The sequence below is a fragment of the Peromyscus leucopus genome, chromosome 1 (assembly GCF_004664715.2).
Source record: "Peromyscus leucopus breed LL Stock chromosome 1, UCI_PerLeu_2.1, whole genome shotgun sequence".
Taxonomy (NCBI): Eukaryota; Metazoa; Chordata; class Mammalia; order Rodentia; family Cricetidae; genus Peromyscus; species Peromyscus leucopus.
Genome location: NC_051063.1, coordinates 47,922,528 through 47,950,212, shown reverse-complemented (window position 1 = coordinate 47,950,212; position 27,685 = coordinate 47,922,528). Strand labels below are relative to the sequence as shown.

General features: G+C 38.1%; 1 protein-coding gene across 1 annotated transcript in view; it reads left to right on the top strand.

The window, feature by feature from the left end:
* Positions 1-27,685, top strand: part of Tm9sf3 (transmembrane 9 superfamily member 3) — a 56,395-nt gene that overhangs the window by 11,332 nt on the left and 17,378 nt on the right. Inside the window, exons 3-9 of the mRNA XM_028889421.2 lie at positions 8,339-8,461; positions 10,825-10,985; positions 12,211-12,288; positions 17,212-17,343; positions 19,080-19,246; positions 23,725-23,819; positions 26,247-26,377. Coding sequence (XP_028745254.1) covers positions 8,339-8,461; positions 10,825-10,985; positions 12,211-12,288; positions 17,212-17,343; positions 19,080-19,246; positions 23,725-23,819; positions 26,247-26,377 — 887 coding nt within the window. The remainder of the gene's footprint in view (positions 1-8,338; positions 8,462-10,824; positions 10,986-12,210; positions 12,289-17,211; positions 17,344-19,079; positions 19,247-23,724; positions 23,820-26,246; positions 26,378-27,685) is intronic.

Below are 27,685 nucleotides of genomic sequence, written 5' to 3'. Positions count from 1 at the left end.
TGGCTCTGCCTCCCGAGTGCTGGGATTAAAGGCGTGAGCCACCACCGCCCGGCAAGGGTCTTGATTTTTAATAGAACATGGGCATTGTTCTCGGGAGCTTTGTTTTTAGCTTCATTTCTTTTGCTGTATCAACTAGTAAAATTATTTGCTCCAGTTTTGACTTCAATGAGTCCATGGGTGTATAATATGAATAGGAACTGCCTTCTGATATTTTTAGAGATTGGGAGTAGGCTATGAAATAAGATATGAAGGAAATGTTACTTTGATTTGTTAAATTATGTTATCAGATTTTTTTGTTACTGTTTTGAAAATGGGTGCACATTTTATACCTCCCCCATAATGTCCCTTGGGACTTAATTATAAAATTGAATTGTAAATTTAAACCACAGTGATGTGGCCTATAATTTTATGAGTGTTAGAAACATACCCTGAGGCATATGTTTTAATTTAATAAGATAATTGAAATATTTAATCACAAACATGAAGGAACTAAACTAGAACATGTGATCTTTGAGAATCTCAATACTATATTTATCTACCTAGTGTCTCCTTTTCCATATTCAGGAGACATGTCTCATTTAATAGAGAGGAGCCAGTGAGAGAGAGTAAACCCACAAATCCTGCTTTGGTGCAGTGATTTCATCAGATTTGAAGCCCTTATGCTTTACTTATCTGAAGAAATATTTCTTCAGCATGCTTTAATCTTCCTTTCTTTTTCTACTTCCTTGAGTCTGAGATGGAGATAAATAGTTAGAGGCTGTTTTCATGGGTTTGTTTTCTTTTCAGATTAAGCTAAACACTTGAGGGATGAAAGAACTAACTACCAGTTGTTATTCCCCTGAAAGGTAGCAGTTCTTGGGGCCTAGCCAGCTAGCTCTGTGCCTTAGCTGAATACTGCCAAACAGCTGCTAACTTGGTTAGTAGTCCAGATGAAGTAGCCAGTGGGAATTGATTTCTGTTTTCACTACTGTAGGCTTTTGTTTCTTTGGTTCATGGATAGAGATGATAATGCTTTGGAAGTGTTCCTGATTGTTACTCATATTTTTATACATTTTGAAAGGTAAAATGCACTTTTGGAGACCCAGATATGGGCAATTTGTTCATGGCATATCACACATACTGATAATGTTGTAGAAGCCAGACTAGAACTGTCTCAATATGAGCCATTTATTTGTCTGTTTGTTTGTTTGTTTATTATTTTGAGGTGTGTTAAGATTAGGGACTTATGAAACTCAGGCTGGCCTCAAATTTGCTATGTAGCTGAGGCAGGCCTTGAGCTTCTTACTCTCTTGTCTGCACCTCCTGAGTGCTGGGATTGCATACATGTACCAGCTACTATTTGTTCTTAGTCTTTCATATCAAGCATTTGACTTTTAATGATTCTTCTGAAGGTATATTCATATGAAGTAAAATTTTGAAAACAATACACATACACTGCACACACATGCATATAAACACACATACACATATACATATACATGGGTACAGAAACAGTTGTGGTTTTTTTTTTTTTTTTTTTTTTTTTGTTTTGTTTTTTGTTTTTTGTTTTTTTTTAACCTAGCAGATTCTATCAGGCTAATTGGATTGGTACCATTTTGAAGCATTGAAGGTCACTAGAGAGATTATGCTAAGGAACTAACCATAGTCTTGGTCTGAAGACAGACCGTTTTAAGATGCCTCTCACTTCAGACTTTATGCACAGCTTTCTTTCTTTCTTTTCTTTTTTTATATGCTAGTGCTAGACAAAAATGCTAATTGAGACCATTTAGAGAAAGTGCATTAAATATAAGCATAGGTCTATATTAGGATCATTGAGCCAGGCTTGATTTCATTGCTTCTGATTATGGGTACCATCTCTAAAAGCACTGCTGTTATGGAGTAGAAAGAACTTGTGTTTTAGAATCAGACATGGCACAGCTCAGCTCTGCGTATACCTGCTTGTGTGGTTGTAGGCAGATAATCCAATGTCTTTGATCTTTTGTAGTTCTTGTCTGGGAAGCATGGGGAATAATATACCTGATAGAATCAGTTTTAGGTTTAAGTGAGATAATGTACTTTTAAAAGTACCTGGTATATAGTTTATGTTTGAGAATGGTGAGTGCTGTGCCTACTAATATATATAGTATGGATCTGAATTCTACTTGTTTATATATTAGCAGTTCTGATTATTAGTTTACTGATCGTAGAATTTTATATGTTCCCAAACTACTGTACTGGTTCCATTAGGCTAGTGCATTCTTGCACACCCTAGCTGCTAAGACTGAGTAAGCTCTTAATAAATTGTCTAGCACCTGGACAATGTTTACTTGTATGACAATTGGTTCTTTTTGATTATTAAATGATCTGAAATCGTAATTCTTATATTTGTTTTGTTTGTTCTCTCTCTCTGTCTCTGTCTGTCTGTCTCTCTCTCTGTCTCTCTGTCTCTCTGTCTCTCTGTCTCTCTGTCTCTCTCTCTCTCTCTCTCTCTCTCTCTCTCTCTCTCTGTGTATGTGTGTATAAAGGTATTACTATGTGGGCCAGGTTAGCCTAAGCCTAGAGCTTATTGTATATCCCTTGCTGGTCTTTGCTGATGTTGGCTTTGAACTTATGATCCTCTGCCTCAGTCTCCCAGATGCTGAGAGTACAGGTGTGAGCCATCATGCCTACCTGGGATAGTATTCTTAACCAGAGGAGGTCACTGCTCAGCACCTTTCTCTGTTATTTGAGAATCCTATGGTATAATAAATGGCATTAATAGTTGAAAAATAATGACTTTTAGGGATTCTTCCTTTCCACCTACTATATTATTTTTTTTTTTTTTTAAATTATTTCTTCTTTGAATACTCTAACCTAATATATAGATGGCATTTTGTATTTCTTTTTACCTTGAGTGGTTTGGTAAATTTAGAATTCTGCAGCTATGGAGAAATGTCAGTGCTGTTTAAATCCTTATAAACTAAAGCTAAGGGATTCTCCATCCTGGCTGCTCACATTCCCAAAGGCAACATTTCCAGTTTGATATCTGCTTGGGTGGAATAGCCCTGACTGCCAAAGGATGGGGAAAGAACTTGGAGTAACAGGTCTACTCCTTCAGCTGGAAGATTTTTACTGAAGGCAATCCCTCACCCTTTTTTCTGCCCCTTCTGCTGTTTCTACTGCTACTACTTCTGGAGCCCTAGGAATTCTCAAGAGGAAGGTCTGTCTCTGTTTCTTGCGCAGGGGACAAGTTGAGGGTATTCATCTAGCTGTGTGGTGGCTAGGGAAAGAACATGAGCATCCAGCCTCATAGCCTTTTGAACTCCTTGTCGTTGTCATCATTTTCTACTTATTCATCTTCTTATTTGAGTGACATCCTCAGTTCTTGGGTTTGTTTTTTTGTTTGTATTTTTTAGACAAGATCTTGTTAAGTACCCCAGGTTAGCCTCAAACTTGTGGTCTTTCTGTCTCTTGCCTTCTAAGTCCTGGGATCAAAGGTGTAAGCTACCATCATGTCCATTCCGTAAAAAATATTTGCATGTAATTGCTCTATATGTTCAGCCCTTACATCTGCTATTTATATTTCAAGGTCTACAGTATCTTATGCATTCTGTGATGTTAGTCTCTCTCTCTCTCTCTCTCTCTCTCTCTCTCTCTCTCTCTCTCTCTCTCTCTCTCTCTCTCTCTCTCGGGCAGCTCTCTTGTTCCGTTTTCCCCTGTGTTATGTCACTGGTCACATTCTCTGTTTTTCCTTTTCCAAAAATGTATTAAGCTCTTCTTTTCATTTGTGATGGTTTGGATGAGAAAATCCCCACAGATCAGATATTGTTGGTGGTGCTGTTTGGGCCAGTTTAGGAGGTATGTATGGCCTTACTGGAGAAAGTATGTCACTGGGGCTGGGCTTTGAGGCTTTAAAGCCATTTCAGTTTGCTCTCTCTTCTTGGTGCTTGTGGTTGGATATGTGAGCCCTCAGCTTCTGCTCCAGCTGCCATGCTTGCTGCTGCCATGTTTACCCTGCTGTGATGGACCCTTGATCTCTGAACTGTAAGCCCAACAAACCCTTCCTTCCTGTTGCCTTGGACATGGTGTTTTGTCACAGCAATAGAAAAATACTATCACTGCTTTCTGCTTTGTATCCTGGTGGACTCACATCCTTTTATTACGGACATTTGAGGGATTTTAGGCAGTAGAAGAAAACCACCTGTGCTTAAACGTGCCTTGATATCTGGAGGTACGAGAGCATGCTGCTAGATTTTTCTTCCTGTTGGTTTCAATCCATCAGTGTTTAAACCAGACCAAACAATTAGAATCTGAAATTTGTCAGTTCTTTAATTCTTTACTGCCTTGTGCTAATTGTAATACAGTTTCAGTACATAACATTTAGAATATACAGAAGAATATAAAAATAGAATCTCTATTCATCTAAATTGTTTAAAAATATATAAAATTAAATGGGGTGTGTTTGTAAGCGCCTGTAATTGTAACACTCATGAGACTGAGATGGAAGGATTGAGAATTCCCAGTCAGCCTGGGGTCCATGGTGAGATCCTGTCACGGAAAGTGACAATTGGATTCCTGTTGCCTGTATTATTTTTTAAAGCTCATCCCTTATATAGCACTTATTTAATATGTCAGTATTGCGTATTTCTTACTCAGTAAGTTATATGTAATTATTTTGTATTCCTTTTTTTTTCTCATAACATTCTGTGAGTTTATTCTTATTCTTCAAATGTGGCTGCATATTACTCTGTAATTAGGAGATGCAGTCTCCCCACTCTAGTCGCAAGATGATCTGCTCCCTCCCTTGCTCTTTTTCTTTCTTTTTAGAAATAACAAAGATTTGTCAGATAAGGTATTGTAATGCACCTATAAATCTTTTATAAGCCTAAGTTCTTAGAAGTACTAAATCAAAGGTTTTAAACACACACACACACACACACACACACGTTAAAGGCAATAAACATTTTAAGGCAGTTTCTTTTCCCTTCTCCCTCCCTTTCTTTTCTTTTCATTTTCTTTCTTTCTTTCTTTTTTAAGTATAGTGATTGAGCTGAAGAGAGGACCTTGTGAACGTTAAGCAAAGCAAACTCTAGCACGTCCCTCCCCCCTTTTTAACTTTTTATTTTGAGACACAGCCTTGCTAAGTTAGATGGCCTAGCTTTGAGCTTCCTCTGTAGCTCTGGCTGACTTTGAGTTTGCAATCCTTCTGTATTAGCTTCCAAGTAGCTAGGATTACAGGGTTGTACCACTAAGCCCAGTGGCAGTTCATGATCCCTATTACCAAACATCCATCTACAAATTGTGTGGTTTATGCTGCCAGTCAGGTTGCTCAGTTAATCTGTACTTCTTACATAGTTTTTAAATTAACTGTGCATATTCCAGTATTTCCATTCCATCTTTTTTTTAAAAAAATCTATTTGGCAGTTATTGAGTATGTAATTGCATTCCAGACTGCTGGGCTATGAATGTAGGGAGTTTAGCCAGACCTCTGGCTTCAGGGGTCCATCCGTGGGCACTCTGAAATTGTGCACTTAATTTTGTGTGAATGTACACTAGCAGGGGGTTTGTGGCAGGGGAAGTAACACTTTCATGATGTTCGCCAGAGTGTGAGGGCAAAAGTATGTAGGAACCCTGAGAATACACTCATGCTCCAGCCTTAAAAGGAGCCAACACAGTTGCTTTCAGTTTCACAGTTGAGGGACTGTGGGGGTCACAGAGGTTAAACCATTTGTTCTTTTTGTTCAGGTAGCTAGTGAGTTATGGTACTCAAACCAGAACTCAATACTTCACCCATGTCTCTTCGTGTATATATGGTGATTTCATGATAACTTTGCTAAGTGCTATTGAATTTGAGATAAGAGTCTACTTTTCCGTTTTAGTAATACCATCAAAAGAGAAAGTGTAAGGATGGTGGCATGGTACATTTGTAGAGAACTCAGTATTTGCAGTGTTATTTTCTGGACTTTTATTGGGCACACAGTGGCACTTAGGTTCTGGGATCTAAACTTATTGTGGTGATCTATTTGAAAAGTAAGTATCAACATTTGCTAATTTATAGCTTTTTTTTTTTATCTCCTCAAGATTTTTACATTGCTAAAATCTCAGTTGCATCTTTTTCAGAATTTGTAGGTTTGTGTTTTAGGTGAGGGAGGTATGCTCTGTAGTCATTTTCAACCAGTGATTTAAGGTTGAGAGATCTTTTTTTTTTTTTTTTTTTTTGGTTTTTCGAGACAGGGTTTCTCTGTGTAGCTTTGCGCCTTTCCTGGAACTCACTTGGTAGTCCAGGCTGGCCTTGAACTCACAGAGATCCACCTGTTCTGCCTCCCGAGTGCTGGGATTAAAGGCGTGCGCCACCACTGCCCGGCTAGGTTGAGAGATCTTTAGGTGAGTTTTTCAGTTATGTAGAATGTGGACAGTGACTTGGCATCTTTGTACACATTGTCTTCAAAGCAGCCCCCCCCCAAGAGAAAAAGAAGAGTGCTGTTTTGATTGGGTAATCAGGATGTTGAATTATTAGTGATGTTTATATTTGCCTTCATGTCTGAAAGAGGAATTTCATTAAAATGACCAACTAGTGTCCTTTTTGTAGTGCCGTGATAAATTAGTGATAAAACTAGGAACTTCAGCAAAAGGGGCAGTCTTAGGGGGTGAGAAATCAGAGACTACTCTGTGGAGGAGAAACTGGGATGCTAAAAATTTTAGAATGGCCTTCCTGCTAGAGTTAGTGTGAGCTCCAAGTTCCATAGGCCAGAGAATACTTGTTCTCAGGGAAGTTAAATTATGGTAGAGTAAAGGGAAGGGAATGGTACATCAGTTAGGAAACTGTTGAATTGGAGTTAGACTGTGGGGAATCCTTTATGCAGGTAAGTGCATATATACTGTGTATTACAGAATTTTTTTTACTTAAAACTACCACATTGATAATGACCATTTAAACAGTACCTTCTTGTAACAGTAAGCATACAATAGCTTTGCAGGACAGCTGTGAGTCTCCCACAGCCACTAGAGCAATGTGTTGCCCTCTAAGTCTGAACTTCTTTGGTCCCGTCTGTCTCTTCTGAGCTGTTGTTGCCCTTACCCTTTGTACATTGTTGTACTCTGTAGAGGTCTCTCTCTCTTGGGTACCTCCTGCTGGCAGTTCTAGATTTTGCTGTGGAAGCTCTTTAGAGTAATTTCATTTCCTAACTCTTAACTGTCCAGCATTAGATATTACCATTATGAAAATCCTAAATTCCTTGTTGCCCAAAAAGGATGAAGTAGAAAGGAATTGTATGTGCAAGTCATAGGCAGCATTGTTTTTTTTCTCCTTGGAGGGGAAGAGTAGGTGGGGGGTCTTCCCTGACCTTCTTGGGACATGGCTGTGCTTTGTCATTTTGGATGGATTCCTTCTGGGCTAATCTCTTATGAGGGGAAGCTGGATTCTCAGACATGCTCTGGAATATCAAGTTGTAATTCATATCACTGGTTCTTAAGGAAATAATGTTACAGGTAACCATTAAATTCATCATTCATCTATAATCTTTTAGAAGCATTAATTAATATTTAAGAAATTTCATGTTTCTGTGAGAAAGTTGCATGTCAGATTCTAAATTACCAGTATGATAGTATAAGAAAATGTATCCTTTTTTATTCTTAAGATTGATTTATATTGTTGTAATTGCTTAAGTAATATATCAAAAGTTTAGTCCTTTTGATTGACATGTAAATTTTTTTAAACAAACACATTTTTGAAGCCTTAGAAATTAAAGACCCCTGAACACAATTATGAAATTACTATTTTTGCAAGCAGTCAAGGATGTAAATGACTCACCTTTAGGGTATTTTTGAGTGATTAATAAGCAGAAATGCCTATTAGACAGAGGCTAGGCTTATAATTTTAATAATTATGAAGGATCACTGGGGGTCCTCATGGCCTCTGTGGCCACTGATGACTTGGGTTTCTGTGCTGTTGGAATAAATGTGTATCTGAGTGACCTTAAACTCCACTGTTATCTCTGCTTAGACTCGTATCCTTAATCTTTTCCACACAGTAAATGAAGATTTCCTTATGTGTCATAAGTTTTTTTTTTGTTCTTTGTTTTTATATCAGTTTTATTTATTTTTAAATGACTTTGTTCTTGTATTTTCTTTATATGAGGGTTTTCTTTGTGTAAGGTAATCTTTGAAAATAAAGATGATCAAAAATTTTCATTTTAAGGTAATGAAAGATATAAAAAAAAAAGTGGGTAGGATAGCTTACTGAGCTCCCATCTACTCACTACCATTCTGAACTATTGGGAATCGACATTAACCAAAACAAATGCTGACTTTTCTTCTTGTGCTATATTTCCTGTAACGATTTTGCGAGCCAGTAGGTTAATTTGTAGTTTTTACTTTGCAGATGATGTGATGCCAGGTACTTATTGTGAAATTGACTTAGATAAAGAAAAGAGAGATGCATTTGTGTATGCTATCAAGAATCACTATTGGTACCAGATGTACATAGATGACTTACCAATATGGGGTAAGTACCTGTTACATGTAAGACTTCATATAACCAGTGTGTTAAGGTGACTGCGTTCCAGATCATGATGGAAATGTGTTTCCACTCTGCTCCGGAATGGTCTTTAATGACGATTTTATGGCTTCCTCCTACTGGAAGCATTTAGTGCTGCCAGACCTTATAGGAAACTCTCAAAAAGTTTATACATTGAAACTTTTCAGATTCAAGGAGTTCAAAGGCTCTTGGAACATCTGAAATTTCCTTCTTCCCTAGTTTCTTCACAACTTATTTTCTCTTCAGTATAATTATAGGGACTGAATAGAATTTTTGAAATTTACCTCTTTATGGACACTGTAGTAATATGTTTTTAGGGGCATGATAATTTCTTGAATGTTTTATTTTACCAGTTCCTTTGTCATTTTCCAAAACATTTAATACTGAAGAATTCTTGTTTAGCTCTTGCTTGTCTATACTATTGGGGAAGAGACATAATATGACTAATACAAACTTAAGCTTAGTCTGAAAATAACTTAAATAATTAAATTATTTAAAATGCAAGGAATAGGCAGTTACCATAGGCAACATGTTTAGTTACATTTTTTTCTGTCTCTAGACATATGCTCTATGTGTAAGAATTATCTTTTATTCTTAAAATTGTTAGCTTATCATATGTTCATTTGTAGAAAAACTGACTGAGCACAATTTAATATCAGAATTTAATATGCTAAAGAAATTTATAGGAGTTAATTTCTTGGGAGGAAGAGATAGGAGGATCTGAGTTCAAGGCCATCCTAGTCTACATAGCAAGTCTGAGGCCACCCAAGATTACGTAGTGAGACCCTGTCTTAAAAAAAGAAAAGTTAATCTCAAGAGACATTTTGTGCTATTTAGGTGTGTAAAATGAGCATTTCATATAAATGTTACTGTTACAGGACACAGACATTTCTGTGATCAGCTCTGAGGGTGGTGGAAGATAAACTAAATACTTCTTGAAGATTTCTGAGCCTATAGTTTAGGAGAACCCATTAAACACGACTGTTTTTCATTTGCAGTGAAAACAGATTCCTTTCATAGTTCTTCTATTATTATGGACTTTTCAAGGTCACATATGCCAGGCGTTGTGGTTTATGCCTCCCAGAGACAGGCAGGCAGCTCTGTGCATGTTCGAGGCCAGCCTGATCTACATAATGAATTCTGGGACAGCCAGGACTACATAAAGAGATCTTATTATCACATTCATTTTTTTAGTGTTGGGGAAATGGAATGTGCACATGTGCCACAGCGTGGGTGTGGGGGTCAGAGCACAGTGGGAGTCTGTTTTCTTCTTCCACCATGTGGGGCCTGGGCTTTGAACTCAGGTTACCAGGCTTGGTGGCAAGTGCCGTTCCCTACTGAGCCATTTCTCTGGCTCATTGTATTCTTTTCTAAATCTGTATCTTCAGTTTTTGTTTTCCTAATCATTGCTGGGAGCCTCTTTAGCAACAGTAATACCTGTTCTTTGTTATAAATTGTGTGTGTGTCCATCCATTGTGGGCATGTGGAGGCCAGAAGTCATCTTTGGGTGCTGTGCCTCAGGTGCTGACCACCTCTTTTTCTTTTCTTTGAGACAGGGTCTCCACCTTGGCCTGGTACTCACTGATTAGGCCAGCCATTGAGCCAAACTAATTCTCCTGTCTTCACTTCCACAGCCCTGGGATGATAAGGACTTTCCACCACCCCAGCTGCTTTACATAGAGACTGAGCTCTGGCCCTCGTGCTGGTGTAGCCAGGACTTTGCCAACTGAGCCTTTTCTCAGCCCCTTCAAAACATGTTTTTAGAATTTGAATTTCAGGATCTGCCATCTTTAAATATGTTTGCATAATCTGTAATATCTGAACCTGGGCATTCCTCTTCCCTCTTTGTGAAGGAAAAAAAAAAAATCCAATATGGTGCTTCTTGAACAAAAGTCTGTCTTTGAAAAGCCTTTTAGAGAAGCTGTGTCTTTACCTCCAAGTCTAGTTTTTAAAATAGATAGGTAAATGAATTCCCCTTTATATATATATATATATATATATATATATATATCCCCACCCCCCCCCCCCTGTGTATGCACAAGTATACTGTAAGGTGATAATTGTAGCAGCAGAGGTGCTAGCGGTGACAGAGAGTGAGTTCTGAGTACCGTATCTGTGACCATTTATGTTCAACTTCTTGTTATTTTATACTAGTGTGACCATAGTGTGTATTTGCTAAGAAGTCCAGCCTGCACTTCTGCGTTGTGCTAACCATGAGAATGTTGACAGTATTGCCTCTTTATATAAAATAAACTTAATGAACTCTTAGCTTCTGAGTGCTTTGAATACTAAGTGGTATTACCTTGTATAAAGTATTTTTTCTTTTGTAGGTATTGTTGGTGAAGCAGATGAAAATGGGGAAGATTACTATCTTTGGACCTACAAAAAACTTGAAATAGGCTTTAATGGAAATCGAATTGTTGATGTTAATCTAACCAGTGAAGGAAAGGTCAAATTGGTTCCAAATACTAAAATACAGATGTCATATTCAGTAAGTTTAAAATAATTATGTATAGGAAAAAATGGTTGTGTTTATAACTTTAGAAAATAAAAATATCGCTGAAAATTAGATGCAATGAAATTCCTCAGTATATCTACATTAAATCTCCTAAAGGAAGGTATGTGCTTCAGATCTATGATATGGGATGCATTGGCTTAATGACCATTGCTCTAACACAGTGACCATTGACAGCAGAAGGTTACAACTCAGCCCTGTATCTTCCTGATGTTTTTAGGTTGCAGGAGCTCATCTTATTTCTCTTTTCATTTGCTGTTGCAGATGGAGATAGGATGAAAGTCTCTGGGTAGGTGTAGATTGCTATGACTTGCTTTATTTGATGGGAAAACTTATTCCCACACAGTAAGAGCGTCTCAAAGTCCTTTAGCAACTATGAAGTTAATTCTATTCTGTTAGCTTAAAAATGATAGAAAAAAGAGAGGAAGTCCAATATAGGGAGACTTTCTCTTTGCCAGTTATTTTCCTGGTCATCGAAAAGAATCCCCTTGCTTATAGCCAATTTTGAGAATTCTTTTTGTCTATATGTACCTAATGTAAGTAATTATTATATAACTGTACAAAGAAATTTAATAGTTGTCATAAAACCACAATTTAAAGACAGAAATCTATGTATTCTCATTTTAATTGGTTTAAATACTTGTAACATGAGTTGGTGTTAATTCCTAACACATTTATCAGATAGTCAGTATGTCAGTCAACAGTAATTAAGTCCTTGAAAGCTGAAATGATCTCTCTAAAGAAAGATGTGGGATTGGGGATTTAGCTCAGTGGCCCTGGGTTCGGTCCTCAGCTCTGGGGAAAAAAAAAAGAAAAAAGAAAGAAAGATATAATATTGTATTTGTTTAAACTTCTCATACTGGGACTGAAGAGATAGCTCAATGGTTAAGAGCTCTGACTGCTCTTCCATAGGACCTAGGTTCAATTCCCAGCAGCTACATGGTATCTCATAACATCTTAACTCTAGTTCCAGGGGATCCAGTACCCTCTTCAGGCCTTTGCTTGCACTGCACATGTGTAGTGCACAGACACATACCCAAACACATCAAGTAAAAAAAAATTAAACCTCTGGTACTGTCAGTATCTTCTCACCATGTAATTTTAATTCTAAGTGTGTCAGTATTTCTGAATTTTATGAGTTTTGCCATTAGATTATTAATTATTTATTGGCCTTAGTTTTCAAGTGGGATTTTTTTTTCAGGTAAAATGGAAAAAATCAGATGTAAAATTTGAAGATCGATTCGACAAATATCTTGATCCATCCTTTTTTCAACATAGGGTAGGTGTTCGTACTTTAAGATACAGCATATATGTGCAAATCAGTTTCACATTGAGCATCTGCCTATGTGGGTCACTGTGCTAAGGACTATGGATTTCAAGATATAACTACTGGAGATTTCAGATGTAAATTTAGAGCCATAAGGATGATAGGGGATTTTAGAGGACTAATAAAACTAGCTTGTAAGATACTGTAGTCTAAACCAGTTAAGAGATATACAGGGAAAACATAATATGTGGAAGCCAAATACAGCACTTTAATTACAAACGATGATAATATTGGAGAATGTGATTCATGGTCAGATGGACTTCTTAATACTGAAACTCAGTATTAGACAGACCGTACCTGGTGTTGATGAACTGTGATTGGCAGACTTCCCAAACGTACAGTGTGGAGAAACAGCAGCAGAAAGGACATCTCTTGGAAAGGAGGGATGAGAGAACAGGGCAGGTTTTACTAGTAGAAAGCCTTCCAAATGGCATATCAAGAAAGGGAATAAATGCTTCCCATAGTCCTCATTCTTCACCAACATATGTAGGTTACCTGAAGCATCTAGGTCAGGGTTTGTCTAGAAACTCAATCTTAGTTCAAGGCAGCACTGTTGGTGATGTTCTTGTTATCTCCAGTTGTATTGTGAAATTCAGCAATAAACAAGGGATTAGGAACGTTTAGGATTAGCAACACTAGGGGGCAGTGCAGCGCAGCAGTTAGTGGGGTCCGTAATCTCTGATACTGTTTACTTGATGAGTTTATACTCAATCATAGCTAAAAGGCTTATTAGTGATGCTTTATTCTTTTCTTTTCTTTTCTTTTTTTTTTTTTTTTTTGGTTTTTTGAGACAGGGTTTCTCTGTGTAGCTTTGCGCCTTTCCTGGAGCTCACTTGGTAGCCCAGGCTGGCCTCGAACTCACAGAGATCCGCCTGGCTCTGCTTCCCGAGTGCTGGGATTAAAGGCGTGCGCCACCAACGCCCGGCCGCTTTATTATTTTCAACAACTATTTCTCAGTATTAAATTTTCAAGAGTATACCACATAGTATAGTTTTTAGAGTAATGCCAAAGGAATGTTAGAAGTTTCAGATTATTGACAGTGCATTATTATAGATATTGGTTTAAAGTTTATGCCTTAGATTGTATTTTTTAGATTAGAAAATAGCAAAGAACCTCATTAGAAGTTTTAATACTTTAAAATTTTAAATTTATATTTTAAACTGATACATACAAGTTATATGTATTTATGAGGTAGCCTCTGATGCGTCAATATATTTATACATTATGTGCTGTTCAAGCCCAACTAAACATCCTCTCAAATTCCAATATTTATTATTTCTTCATGTGGATACCTAAGGGGCCAATGAGAGGGCTTAGCAGGTAGAAGTGCAGGTAGAAGGCTGCCAGGTCCAATGACCTGCGTTCAGTCCCTAGGACCCACGTGGTAGGAGGAGACAACTGACTCGCAAAAAGTTGTCTGACATCTTTGCACCCACCAGATAAGTAAAGTAAAATTTTTTTAAAAGAACATTCAGAATTCACTTTTAAAATGTATTGTACATTATTGTTATCTACCTACAAAAGAAGATACCTATAAAAGAAACCTTTCACATAATTTCACATAAATACCTCCAATACCTACAAAAGAAAACACCCTACATGTGATAACACAACAGAACATTGCGTTCTTCCCACCTATAACTGTGCTTTTTTGATGACTTTGACCCAGCCTTTCCTCCTCCTCTTCTCTTCAGCCTCTTGGTACCCATAGTTTGCAGTCAGCTTCCGTGAAAGCACTGGTGTATACCACATACAAGTGAGATAAATATGGTACTTGTCTTTCTCTGCTTTAGTTTATGTACTAATTTTTAGCTCCATTCAGGTGAGAAGTTTTAGCATTTAATGCATACCTTTCTTAGTACTAAGTGTATATAAAAATGTTTCCTCTTTAAAACCTTGATCGGTTGACTAAAGATTTGAGTCATACATTTTTTTCCCCTTCTCATGACCCTTTCTGGGTTATTAATTTCTGAAGTGGAAACAAATCTCATCTTTGGAGACATCTGCCATTTCACTTTAAACTGCTTTTTAACATCTTTGGGGACACCTTTATGATAAATTTACATAGCCTTTTGGGGACAAACATTTTAAAGTACAGTGCGTTCATTAGTTGTTTCATTTATCATTCCAGTGGGTGCTCAGTAAATAAGTTGTTGGAGGAGGGAAGCCATAGCATACACATGTCTTCTCCCTGAAACCCCAGTGTGAGTGGCAGAGCCAGGACCGCCCTTCCCATTAGCTCATGTCGAAATCTGCCCTCACTGCACACCTGCCAGGACCCCTGGTGGTGAGTGTTCTAAGGGACTCACGTACTCAGCGCAGGAGGTCTGTGACTGACCGCAGAGTGCAGGTGAAAGGCTCTGTGGAGGAGAGGCCGCCATTTGACTCAGGATTTGAAGACTGGAGAGAATTTACAAAGCACTGGAAATCACATGTGAGAAGAAATTGTATGAACAACAAGAGGAGGAAAGTGAATACGCTGTCCTTGGTCACTGAGCAGGGATAGGACTGTAGGGTGTAATGGAAAGAGAGGTCATTGAAGATGTGGAAGGCCATGTTACAGGAAGGATAGAATCCTGGGAAATTGTTGAGGTTGGATTTGAGGAAATTGAGCTCTGTAGGGTTTAGAACAGTAGTGATAATGAACATTACATTGTAGAAAGATTTGCTCACTAACTTTGTACAGCATACATTGGAAAGAAGGAGAGACCAGACAGAAGCAAAAGGCCAACTAAGAGGAAATTGGACTTGAGTTGTGCAGTGATACCTCGGGAATGCAGAGGAAGGGACCAGTTTGAAGGAAAACAGACGTTTCGTAATTAGGGCTGGAGAGATGGCTTAGAAATTAAGAACATTTACTACTTTTGCAGAGCACCTGAGTTCAGTTCCCAGTATCCATGTCTGACAGTTCACATATCCAACTGCCTGTTACTCCAGCTCCAGGAATCTCTCCTGGCTTCCACAGGCACCCACACATGTGTGCATATGCCTATACACTGCTACATATATACAATTAAACTAAAATAAATATTTTTTAAGTTTAATAACTATTACTTTTGAAGGATTAAGGAGAAGGAAGGTCCAAAAATAAATACTAGTTTATTAATAGAAGCTAGAGAATAAGAAATGAGTGGTATATGTGAGGGAAGATGATAGATTTTCTAAGGGTAGTCCCAACCTGAAATTCCACAAAGGCATTTAAGTGGAAGTTATGGTAGTTAGTGAAGGTCTGTACTGTGAAAGCTGGAGATTTGAGCAGGTGAGCACTGAAGGTGGTAGTGACTGGAAAGCTGGTTAAAAGTTCTTGACTAGGAGTCGTGCTTGAATGCCAGGACCACAGCTTTTGGAAAAGTTGGCAAAGGCTGAACAGTGGACAGATGAAAACGAAGCAGCAGTTAGTAACTTAGAATGGTAGAGTGTCAGCAAAGGTTAGACTTGGCAGAGAGATAAGGACAGGGAGCAGAACACCCAACTTCTGGATCAGTTTAGAAGTTCATTGCAGGGGCCAGTGAGCTGGCTCAGTGGTAAAAGTTCTTACCTCCAGGCCTGTTGACTTCAGCTCAATCTCTGGAGTCCACAGGGAATGGGAGAACTCCCATAAATTGTCCTTTGACCCATACACACATATGCATACATACAAAATTAATAAATGTAAAAAAAAAATCAGAAGTTTATTGCAGGTCTTGAGAGGTAGATCACATTGTGAAGAAGGGAAGAAATGTCTTGTTTGAAAAGTGTTGGTTAGTTTCGATAGGACAAAAAATGGAGTAGACGCTGTAAAAGATGTGAGTAGTCATAGCATAGAGTTGTGATGTGCTATGCACTGTACTCTGTTTTCCTGTTATTGTTTAAACTTTGTGATGATTCTAGGAAGTAGACAATACAAGTAGAAATAGAAACAAATGAACCCATCAGGAAGGCCTGATATTACATACTGCTTTTTTTTTTTTAACAAATGTTCAGTTGTGCTTCTATGAAAAATATCTTTTTTGCAAAGTTTTCAAAATATGCACTCATTGTTTTGTTTATAATTCTAGCAGGTACTCAGTGGGTAAGTTAGGGAAGGGAGGGAGGGAGGAAGGAAGGAAGGAAGGAAGGAAGAAAAGTTGGAAGGCTGGTTCTTGTGTGAGGCAGAGGCAGTTGGCGATCTGCCCTTCAGCTAGAGCCGTAGAGTTGTCCTGTCCCCGAAGCTCAGGGAGGGTCCCAAAGCCAGGACTGTTCTGCCCCTTGGTGCACAGCCTCAGCACGTTAGTTAGAACTGTCCTCATCATACAGGGAGATTGCTGATGCTGGGCAAAGGCAGTGATGGGGTGTTGGGTGGTGATGGTGTATGTGGGGTGTCAGGGTGCAGAGTGAGAGGGAAAGCACCGTAGCGGGGACAGTAAACAAGGAGCAGGCAAATCTAGGGGCTACGTCTAGGAAGGTTGTGTAGTTCTGGGTGGTGGAAGACAAGAGGAAACATGGTGTCGGGAACTTGGAAGAAGAGGGAAACTTCAGAAGTACCTTAAGGACATTTGCGAGGTTAACGTATAAATAACAGAGTTAAGGGTGCAAAACCACAGACTTAATTCAAGTCCAATGTACTGCGTTCTAAGATGTCTTTGGTGATAAAGTAGTACTTTATAACTATAGGCTAGAATCTGGACATATTTTTTGACATGTACAGATGATGTCAAAAGGCGAGCCTTGAGAATATTCAGGGGTTAAGGAGTGAATACTTTATTGTTCTGGTAGCCACTGGGACGACTACTTGGGAAGGAACAAGTATGAGGGTGATAGTGCATGACTAACTGAAGGCATACAGTTGACATCATGAAACATGAATTTTATAACTGATATTTCACACTGGTAACACTTCATTTTCTGTTATTTTAGATTCACTGGTTTTCAATTTTCAATTCCTTCATGATGGTGATCTTCTTAGTGGGTTTAGTTTCAATGATTTTAATGAGAACTTTAAGAAAAGATTATGCTCGATACAGTAAAGAAGAAGAAATGGATGACATGGTGAGTAAACACTCTATTTTATATTTAATATTATTTATATATTAATATTATTGTTATATATTAAACTTCTTTTAGATGCGTGTGTGTGCGTGCACATGTTGCAGGTGCTTGGACAGGTTAGAGGTGTTGGATTCCCCTTGGAGCTGGAGTTACAGATGGTTGCAAGCCACATGATGGGGGCACTGGCCATTGACCCTGCGTCTCTTGAAGAGCAGTGTGCACTCTTAACTGCTGAGCCATTTCTTCAGACTTTTTAATATATTTTTTAAAGATTAAAAAAAAATTAGTATTGTCGCTGTGTATGATGTCTGTGGGCATGCATGCCAGAACATGTATGTTGAGGTCAGAGGACAACTTGATGGAGTCAGTTCTCTCCTTTCACCTTTACATGGGTCCTAGGGGTTGAACTCAGGTGGTCAGACTTTACCTGTGGAGCCGTGTCTCCAGCCAATTGTTGTATTTTCAATGCTGGAAAATAGATTACAATTTCTAATCTGAAGTTAGTAAGGCCAGGTGAATTTTCAGAATTCAGGATTCTTAGGTTTCAAGAAGGTATAAAGCCAAGTTCAATAGCAGATACCTGTAGTTCCAGATATTCAGGAGACTGAGGCAAGAGGATTGCTTGAGCCCAGGAGTTTGAGACAAGCCTTACTTTTCTGGGGGTGTTGCTCAGTGGGAAGTGCATGCCTAGTGTTGGATTTAATCCCCCACATTGCAGAGTTTAAAAACAGTAATAATAATGTTCCCTGTGAGATCTAGAGTCATGCTATATTCAAATAGATTTTTTTTTCATAGAACTTAAATGTTCCCCTAAGTGAGATAAATAAAGTTGTGATCTCCAGCCAAATTTTGTCACCAAATAAGGACACATCATACTTAGGAAACAAACTAGTTTTAGGGAGATATAGGTTAGTTTTGGTATATATATTTTTTAATATTGTTAAGTGTTGAATTAAATTTAAGGGGTGGGTGGAAGGATTAACATTTAGTTTAATGGTTCAAAAGAGATTTATCCTTAATTTTTTATTAAATTACAGAACAACAGTGTGTCTCATAGAATACTAATACTTAGGTATACTTTATTAAATAGGCTTGAAAAGCAGTTTAAAATGTCAAATTTTAACATGCTAAGTATATTGTGATAATGGTAAAAAAATTTTTTTTCTTAAATAGTTTCCTTTAAGAAACTTTGTTTCAGAAATTATTTAAGGATCATTGAGTGTTATTCAGGCTGAACATAATTATGGATTTTTCAAGCTGTAGATGACTAAATATGCATATCTAATGCTTACCTTGGGCTATAAAGGGCATTTCTGTGTTTTTAGGGCAAGTACTGGTATAATATACTTCTCTTTTCTTGTCTGCTTGCAAATTGATGGTGGTAAACCTCAGTCACCGTGTGTGTGTGTGGGGGGGGGTCAGGGTAGGGCCCGAGAGTGGAGCAAAACTAGGAGAGACCTTCACTCTGCCAAATTGTTACTTTTGCTCCCCAACCTTTTCTCTCCCCACTTTTACCTTCATGAATTTTAATACAGTGCACATAATATTCTGAGTTACTAGGACAGGCGTTACTTTAACTCTGAAATGTCTGTCCTCAGTATTTTGAATTCTTAAAAAGCTATAAGTGTGGAAGGAGGGAGCTGACAACTGTAATTTCTTACCTATCTGCTGTATTTCAGTTTGATCCTGGATGGGTTAATTTTCTCTGTACATATTTGTGTGTGTCTTACATGCAGGACAGAGACCTAGGAGATGAATATGGATGGAAGCAAGTGCATGGAGATGTGTTTAGACCGTCAAGTCACCCTCTGATATTTTCTTCTCTCATTGGTTCTGGATGTCAGATATTTGCTGTGTCTCTCATTGTTATTATTGTTGCCATGATAGAGGATTTATATACAGAGTAAGTGCTTGTACTTTATCATCTTTTTGTTGTTGTAAATAGTTTTTTAGTCATTGTAGTCTATTAAGTCAGCCATTATTAAATATTTGCTTATTTCAGTAATTTAGAATTTCAATACTATCTATCCATGCCATTATTGCAGACAAATCTTAACCTTTAAATGTTTTGAATTGTGTTTCCCTATACATAAACTTTCCAGCATTGCTGAACGTTCCAAGTTACTCTGGTTATGTCATTAGAGAGGCAAAACTGCTTTCATTCTAGAGCTGTTTGAAAATGCAAACAGGCACTTTTTTAGATTAAACTGGATCTTTATAATTTCAGTTACCAAGTTAATATTTCACATTTGTACTCAGACTGAGACCTCTACAAGAGTAAAACAAAACACTTTACAGTAATGTTTTATTTTTTTAGAGTCCTCAGTCAATATGCTGTCTTTGCATGGTTTTGGGTATATTTTTTATTAGCAACCAGAACCATTTGCTAATGTTTCTTAAATCACTTTATTTATTTGTTTGTTTGTTTATTTGTATGTGTGTTTCTGAGCTCAAATTAATATGTGTATGGGCATGCGCATGCCTCAGCACAAAAGTGGAGGTCAGAGGAGACTTTCAGGAGATGGTTCTCCGCTTTCACCATGTGTTCCCGGGATTGAACTCGATTGTTAGGCTTGGCAGCAGGCACCTTTACCTGCTGAACCATTTATCTTTACCGTTTACATTTATCTTTACCTGCTGAACCTGCTCAGGCCTCTGTTGAGTGTGGTCCTGTCACCTTGTTCTCAGAGAGCCACAACATGTGCAAACAAATGACTGTGGTATCTATGTGTTCATTTTGATTCAGGCATCAGACAGTAGCCTATGAAGTCCTCAGTCAGGAGAACTCCAGTTACATTTCAGTTCATAGTACATTCTTTCTTATATGTGTGCTGTGTGGTGATATATTGTGTACCCCAATAAAGCTTACCTGGGGATCAGAAGACAGAGCCAGCCACTAAATTAGACATAGAGGTCAGGCAGTGGTGGCACACACCTTTAATCCCAGGAAGTAATATGACAGGACACAGAAAGGTATATAAGGTGTGAGGAAACAGGAACTTGCTCTCTTGAGGATTTTGTAGAGGTAAGCTAGTGGTTGGCTGTTCTGCTTCTCTGATTTTTCAGCTTTCACTCCAATATCTGGCTCTGGGTTTTTTATTGTAAGACCTTTTAAGATTTGTGTTACAATGTAGCATTTCATGGACAAGTAATAAATTTGTGCTGCTGAAAGAATGACTTTTTAGTTATAAAATAGCACTTTTCCCTCCACCCTGATGCCCTGAGTTTGGTCTCACTGTGGAAGGAGAGGGCTGACTTGAGAAAGCTGCCATCCGACTCCCACATGTGTGCAGTAATGTGCTTGCCCACACTCAGGCACAGATCACACATACACAGTAATAATAAGTGGTTTTTAACTTAATCATATACTGAGCTGCTGTTCCTTTCCTTGAGAAAAGGACTAGGTCTTGATGAATTCTTAGTTTATTTAACTGAAGGGAGTATGTATTAACCAAACAAGCTGTTTCTCAAAATTTCTGTGGTGTTTCTGTAATCTAACCATTGCATTGCCATTCATTTACCACATTTCAAAATAATTGAACCAAATTTAAACTGCAGAGTTCATATTTTAGGTTATAATATTTTTTCAGGTGAACTGAATCCTGAACATTTCAAATCTGCCAAGCAAACCAGATGGTGGTAGATCACTCCTTTAATCCCAGCATTTGGGAGGCAGAGGCAGGGTGGATCTCTGTGAGTTAAAGGCCAGCCTGGTCTACTGAGTGAGTTCCAGGATACCTAGAGCTACACAGAGAAACCCTGTATAGAAAAACCAAAACCAAAACCAAAACAGTACCCAAATTTGCCAAGTGTCCATGCTTTATGTTAAGCGCTGATTCTAATTCATCACTCTTGAGTTGGTGCTAACCCTATTCAGTGTTATGACTAAAAAATAACTTTTTCTAGCATCCCAGTTTTTGCTTTGCTAGTCCAAATTTTTGGTTTAATTTTTCTTTTCAAAATGATGGTGTTAGAGTTTGGCAGCTCTTCTAATTTAATGCCCTTCAGTTTTTAGGTGTAGGAAGCTACTCTTTAATAGGTGGTGTTAGGGGCAGATCATGCGGTGTTCTGCCTGTTACTGCAATAAATAGGTGTTGTGTTTATTTGATGTGTATGTAGTTATTTAAAAGTGGTAGAGCTGTCAGGATTGTTATGATGGAGAAGTGACTGTCATTGGGGTCCCATGTTTTGACTTTGTGCACATTTGCACCTTTTTTTTTTTTTTTGGTTTTTCGAGACAGGGTTTCTCTGTAGTTTTGCGCCTTTCCTGGAGCTCACTTGGTAGCCCAGGCCGGCCTCGAACTCACAGAGATCTGCATGGCTCTGCCTCCCGAGTGCTGGGATTAAAGGCGTGCGCCACCAACGCCCAGCTAATTTTGTTTTTGTTTTTGATTTTGTTTTTTTTACATTTGCACCTTCAATGTGCATCAACTCTATGTTACATTTCTGTCCTACAGGCAGGAAAGTGAAGCTCAGAGAGGTGGAGTAATTTGACTAAATTATGCACTGCTACTAAAGGGTGATACACTGGTTTTGAACGTAGGTGATCGGATTTTAGAGTTTTTAATTTGCGATATTATATACATGAAAATGGTGATATGGTAATGTGAACTGGTAAAGAGTGAAACATTTGCATGTGAAATTGGGATGAGTCACTCCAGTGACATGACTCTTAAGAAGAAAGAGCAGCTAACGCAATAGGTGAAAATTACTTTGCCTCTGTGATCACTGTGACAATCAGGGGAAACATTTGGAAGGTGTAGGTAGAAGAACAGTGTCACTGTGGTACCAGTTAATGTGTGGTGCTCCCTCTGGAGCGAGCCTGCTAATCCACCCTCATGCTCTCTCCATGGGGAAGGTAAGGCAGCTCTCAGCTTCCCTTCCTGTCTTGAGAATGACTCCCTCTGTGGACTGACTCTTCATTGTAAATAAAAGTGGCTTATTTGGAGGGTGGGGTAAATGCTTGTAGAATATTTTTAAACAAAGAAACAAAAGAGATCTGAATGCTAAAACTCTCCTGAGTGGAGACTGTGGACTTAACCTGGAAGTCATTTTGAACTCTGGGCCAGCTCTTTGAGCTAGAAGGTTGATACTGAGAACTTCTGCCTGCCATAGGCTCATCTTACACTAAGCCAGCTCTTTATTTTCCTAGTAGTTAGATCTATGTCTGCCTTTCACAAACACATTTATAAAGAGAATGGGTCATATTTGTTCATCTTTGTGTCGAAAGGACTCAGTTAGCACTTGTTTGAGTTCTTGGGAAAACGGATTTGATTTTTTAAACTGATTAATTTTGAGATCTGTGATCTTTTTGAGAATGCCAAATCTTTACACTTGGACATAGTTGACTGTGGATAGAAATTAAACACTGTAGTTTCTACACTATGAAGATGCACTGTGCATTGATTCCTTTACTTTTACAGCCCCTTTAAGGAACTGAGCCAGGTGTTTGAACAGATGCTACATAGTACAAAATCAGTGGGCCGAAGTGTGTAGGTCGTTAATAAATAGTAAATATTTCTACTTTATAGCAAATTATACTGCTATTTATTTTAATATCTCCAACTAGGCATTTTTAAAATTTTTCCATAGTTGTACTCAACATGAAGGATGGCTTAATTCTTTAGATACCATTATTGAGAAGAGGTTAGAGATTTTTGGTCTGACATATGTTGCCTTGTAGATGAGTAGATATTTTTTTAAAAAAATCATCTTTTACAGAAAAAAAGAAACTAAATAAAGTAAGTCTTGGCATGTTGTGTCATTAAAAAATAGTAGCATTTAATATAAATTATCCCACTTAAATTTTATTCTTGGTAGCAGGCAAAAATCTTAGTGTTGAACCAGTTATAAAAAAGGAATATTCTCAAAAAAAAAAAAAAAAGCGGCGGTGTGGCGCACGCTTTAATCCAGCACTCGGAGCAGAGCAGGCGGATCTCTGTGAGTTCGAGCAGCCTGGCTACAAGTGAGTTCCAGAAAGCGCAAAGCTACACAGAGAAACCTGTCTCGAAAAAAAAAAAAAAAAAAAAAAAAAAAAAAGGAATATTCTGGTATCTTTTTTTCAACAGAGAATATCCTGTTCCATGTGATGGAACTTCTGTATAGAGTTGTAAATAGAGTTTAGTGCCAGCTTGTTATTGGTGCCAAAGAAATGAGAAGTGTTGAATTAGACTGTATTACAAATCACCTGGGGACTAGACACAACTTGGAACATTTCAGTTCACCTTTGACTGGGAATTCTTTTATGGTCTTTTGCAATCCATGATAGGATGTTTTTCTCTTTCTGCTAAATAGATCTTTGATACTAAAGTAATGCTAAGGGGACAGACTCCATGTTTTTGTCTTGTTTTAATTTTTCATACATATTTTTATGCCTTGCAGGAGGGGATCAATGCTCAGTACAGCCATATTTGTCTATGCTGCTACATCTCCGGTGAACGGGTATTTTGGAGGAAGTCTGTATGCTAGACAAGGAGGTAAGTTAGGAGTTTGCACTCTTTTTTTTTTTTTGGTTTTTCGAGACAGGGTTTCTCTGTGTAGCTTTGCGCCTTTCCTGGAGCTGACTTGGTAGACCAGGCTGGCCTCGAACTCACAGAGATCCTCCTGCCTCTGCTTCCCGAGTGCTGGGATTAAAGGCGTGCGCCACCAACGCCCGGCAGGAGTTTGCACTCTTGAATCTATAATTATTGATGGTATTCTTCTACTGTGATGTATTTGAAATTTAAAATGGGCAGTATAGGTTGTGCAAATAGTAAAGGCCCTTGTTATTATCATGCACATAACTTCTATAAATCTATTATGTTTTCTATCTTGTTTTTATGGAACCTTTGTGTTTTATTTCCTGAAATTATGAATAATTAATAGAATGTCTCCATTGTGAAGTTCGCACCAAAGAACATGTACAAGAGTACATCTACATTATTAATGTTATGTTTTGAGGTGCTTAGCTCCCTAGATGTGCACCTGGTGAGCTTGCCTTCATACTCATCCATAAAGTTACTTTTTATGGGTGACTATGAAAGTGTGTTTGATGAATACTTACGGTTTATGGATAAAGCTCATGGACAATGGTAGGGTATTAGGAAGCAGATACTAGTGTCTCTTACAGTATAATCAAAGGACTCCTCACAAAGATTTCTCTTATTTTGTGTCACAGTCTCTCAGATGGGAAGGTTTTATCTTAAATACCCTCTTTGCTCCTCTGCTGTTAGGAACCCCAAACTGAAGGTGATAAATGGTGGTGCTTCTTTCTGTGGTGATGTTCTGAGTCTCCAAGTTTCCTCACTCTTCCTGTAATCCTGTAGAGTCGAAAGGTTCTTGTGTTGATAAATCGGCATATTGTTCACTTAAGACTGAAAAGTTTTTGAAAGACCTCAAGTCTCCAAGTATAGAGACAGTCTACTGTAATTATTTTTCAGTCTATCTAAACATGGTCAGCATTAGGAGATCCTGCCTTGTATTGTATTATATTGTCTGTCTGTCTATGTATATATATGTGTGTGTGTGTGTGTGTGTGTGTGTGTGTGTGTATGTATGTATGTATGTATATGTATATATGTATGTTAGTATACATTTAGCAGTCTCCCAAGAGCAGGATAGGGCTGGGCACAGTAGCACATACCTATGATCCCAGTACTTTGAAGGCTGAGTCAGCAGGACTGTCACAAATTCAAGAATAGTACAGAAACTGGGAGGAAACTTTTATAGGTAGTAGGAAGTCAGAGCAGAGGATCATTTGAAATCCTCCTGGATGGCCATGTTTACCATTGCTTATGTTGTAGGTTTTACTAGATATAATGTGGACAGTTTTAGTCTGTTTTGTGTTCTGATCTAGACTGGTGCAGATAATTTTGTCTGAACAATCCCTAAAAATTCAAGTTAATAGAGATGTCAACTCAGAGAACTGAGAATATCTCATTTGTCTCAGGTTTGCTTTATCCTGGGGCTCCAGATCATTTCCCTGGGGAGAGCCTGGTCTTTGGCCAGAGTCTCCCCAGGCCTGAAGAGCAGCAGGAAGCACAGCACAGATGTCTGGGCAACTGATTGTACCCAGTGAGATATGTGTGGACCAGAGGGAACTAGAAGTAGAGAAGAGTTTCATTTGTATGTGTCTGTAACTGAGAGGATAAATGCAGTGTACAGGGAAGGACGGTGTTAGGATGGAGGTGTCATTTAAAATAGTAGAACAGGGCCAGGTGATGGTGGCGCTTGGCTTTCATCCCAGCACTCGGGAGGCAGAGCCAGGCAGATCTCTGAGTTCGAGGACAGCCAGGAACACAGAGAAACGCTGTCTTGAAAAACCCTAAATAAATAAATAAATAAATAAATAAATAAATAAATAAATAAATAAATAAATAAGAACAGTAGTTTCACTTTAATTAGTTGTCACTCTTTCTATAAGTGATTTTAATGAAATTGGAAAGGAAGGGTTCTTGAGTCTTCTGTGAAAAAGAAATGAACTAGAAGAGAAAGTTGAGAATTGAGTTTCTTTGGAGGAATTTTAAGATTTGGGATGGTAATTCCACCACCTAAAATGAAAAATCTCTGACAGAATTAGAACTAGAAAAACAATTAGCTTTATATCCAAACCATAACAGATGGCATACAAAAGCTCAGAACAATTCTGTGGCAGAATCAAAACAAAGACATCAGACTATTAGACCACAGGTCATTGCTCTTTTTCAGTACAGCTACTTTAGAAACTGTTTCTACTACACAGACTTGAAGAGCTAGACTAGTCATTTTTAGATAACTGATTTGAAACAATTATTAGTATATCAGGTTTAGTAACCTTTGTATTTAATTTTTAAGTAAATAATTTGGAACTATAGAATATATTTTAAAACATGAATGCATGTTTGTCTGTGTAGCTGGAATTTTTCATAGCTTCCCTTTTCTTTCAGGAAGGAGATGGATAAAGCAGATGTTCATTGGGGCATTCCTCATTCCCGCTATGGTGTGTGGCACTGCCTTCTTCATCAACTTCATAGCCATTTATTACCATGCCTCTAGAGCCATTCCTTTTGGAACAATGGTAAGTGGCTTGAATTGTAATTTGAAACAGGTGCTTATAACCATTCTACTACAAGTCCTGCTGTCTCTCGAGCTCCATCCTGTTGATGTTCTGAAGTCTCAGCCAGTCCCTGTTGAGTCTTGGAAAGTTTTTATTAGGCTCCAAAAACTATTGGTTAAATTTAAACCTAGGTCCCCTGCATTTTCTTGATTCTGTGAAGTGAAAAGTTGATTTTATAGCTTTTATCAGAGATGGGAGAGAACTAATCAATAAATGGATTTATTTTAGAGAAAAAAAAATACCAAGAAGCATGAGTGTTTTATTAAGATGATGTGTTCTAATTTGCTTTTTTGTTTCTATGATAAAACACTGACCAAGGGCTGGGGAGATGGCTCAGAGGTTAAGAACACTGGCTGTTCTTCCAGAGGCTCTGAGTTCAATTCCCAATAACCACATGATTGGTTTCACAATGATGCCCTCTTCTGCCATGCAGTCATGCACGCATACAGAACACTGTGTACATAATAAATAAATAAATCTTAAAAAGAACACCAAAAACAACTTGGAAAAAGGGTTTATTTGACTTTAAGATTATAACCCATCATTAAGGAAAGTCAGAGTAGGAGCTCAAGGTAGGGGTTTAAAGCAGTAACCATGCAGGAGTGCTACTTCTTGCCTTGCTTCTGGTCTCATGTTCAGCTATTTTTCTTACACATCCCAAGACCAACTGCCTACAATGGGCTAGGCATGTCTATATCAATTAACAATCAAGAAAATGCCCCACGGGTATACCTACAGGCCAGTCTGATGGTTACAGTTCTTCAATTGAGGTTGGTTCTTCCCAAGTGTGTCAGGTAAAGAACTGATGCTAACAATGAGATTCTACTCCTTGTCATCTTTGACACACAAATATATCACTTTAAATCATAACCTTTCCCTTCTTGTTCCCCAAGACCTTATTACTATTATAATATAAAATACATTATACCTTTAAAAGTTTCCTCTTTAAAAAATTCATCACTTTAAAACCCCAGTCTCTTAACTGTAGGCTCCCATAAAATCAAGATCATGTTATATTTGTTCCAAAAAGAGAATCAGGGCATAGGAACAACCAGATGAAAGCGAAATCTTGAATCTAGCAGTATAAATCAAATATTGTAGCTCAGTGTCCAGAATCTATGACTCACAATTTATGGGCTACAAAGGACTTGGGCAGCTCCAAGCTGGAAAGCTCTGCCTTTCACAGAATGCACACACACATGCTGAAAGTCAGTGTATCAGGGGAATTCACTCACCATTTAGGCATTTCACTGGTTCACAGGACGATAT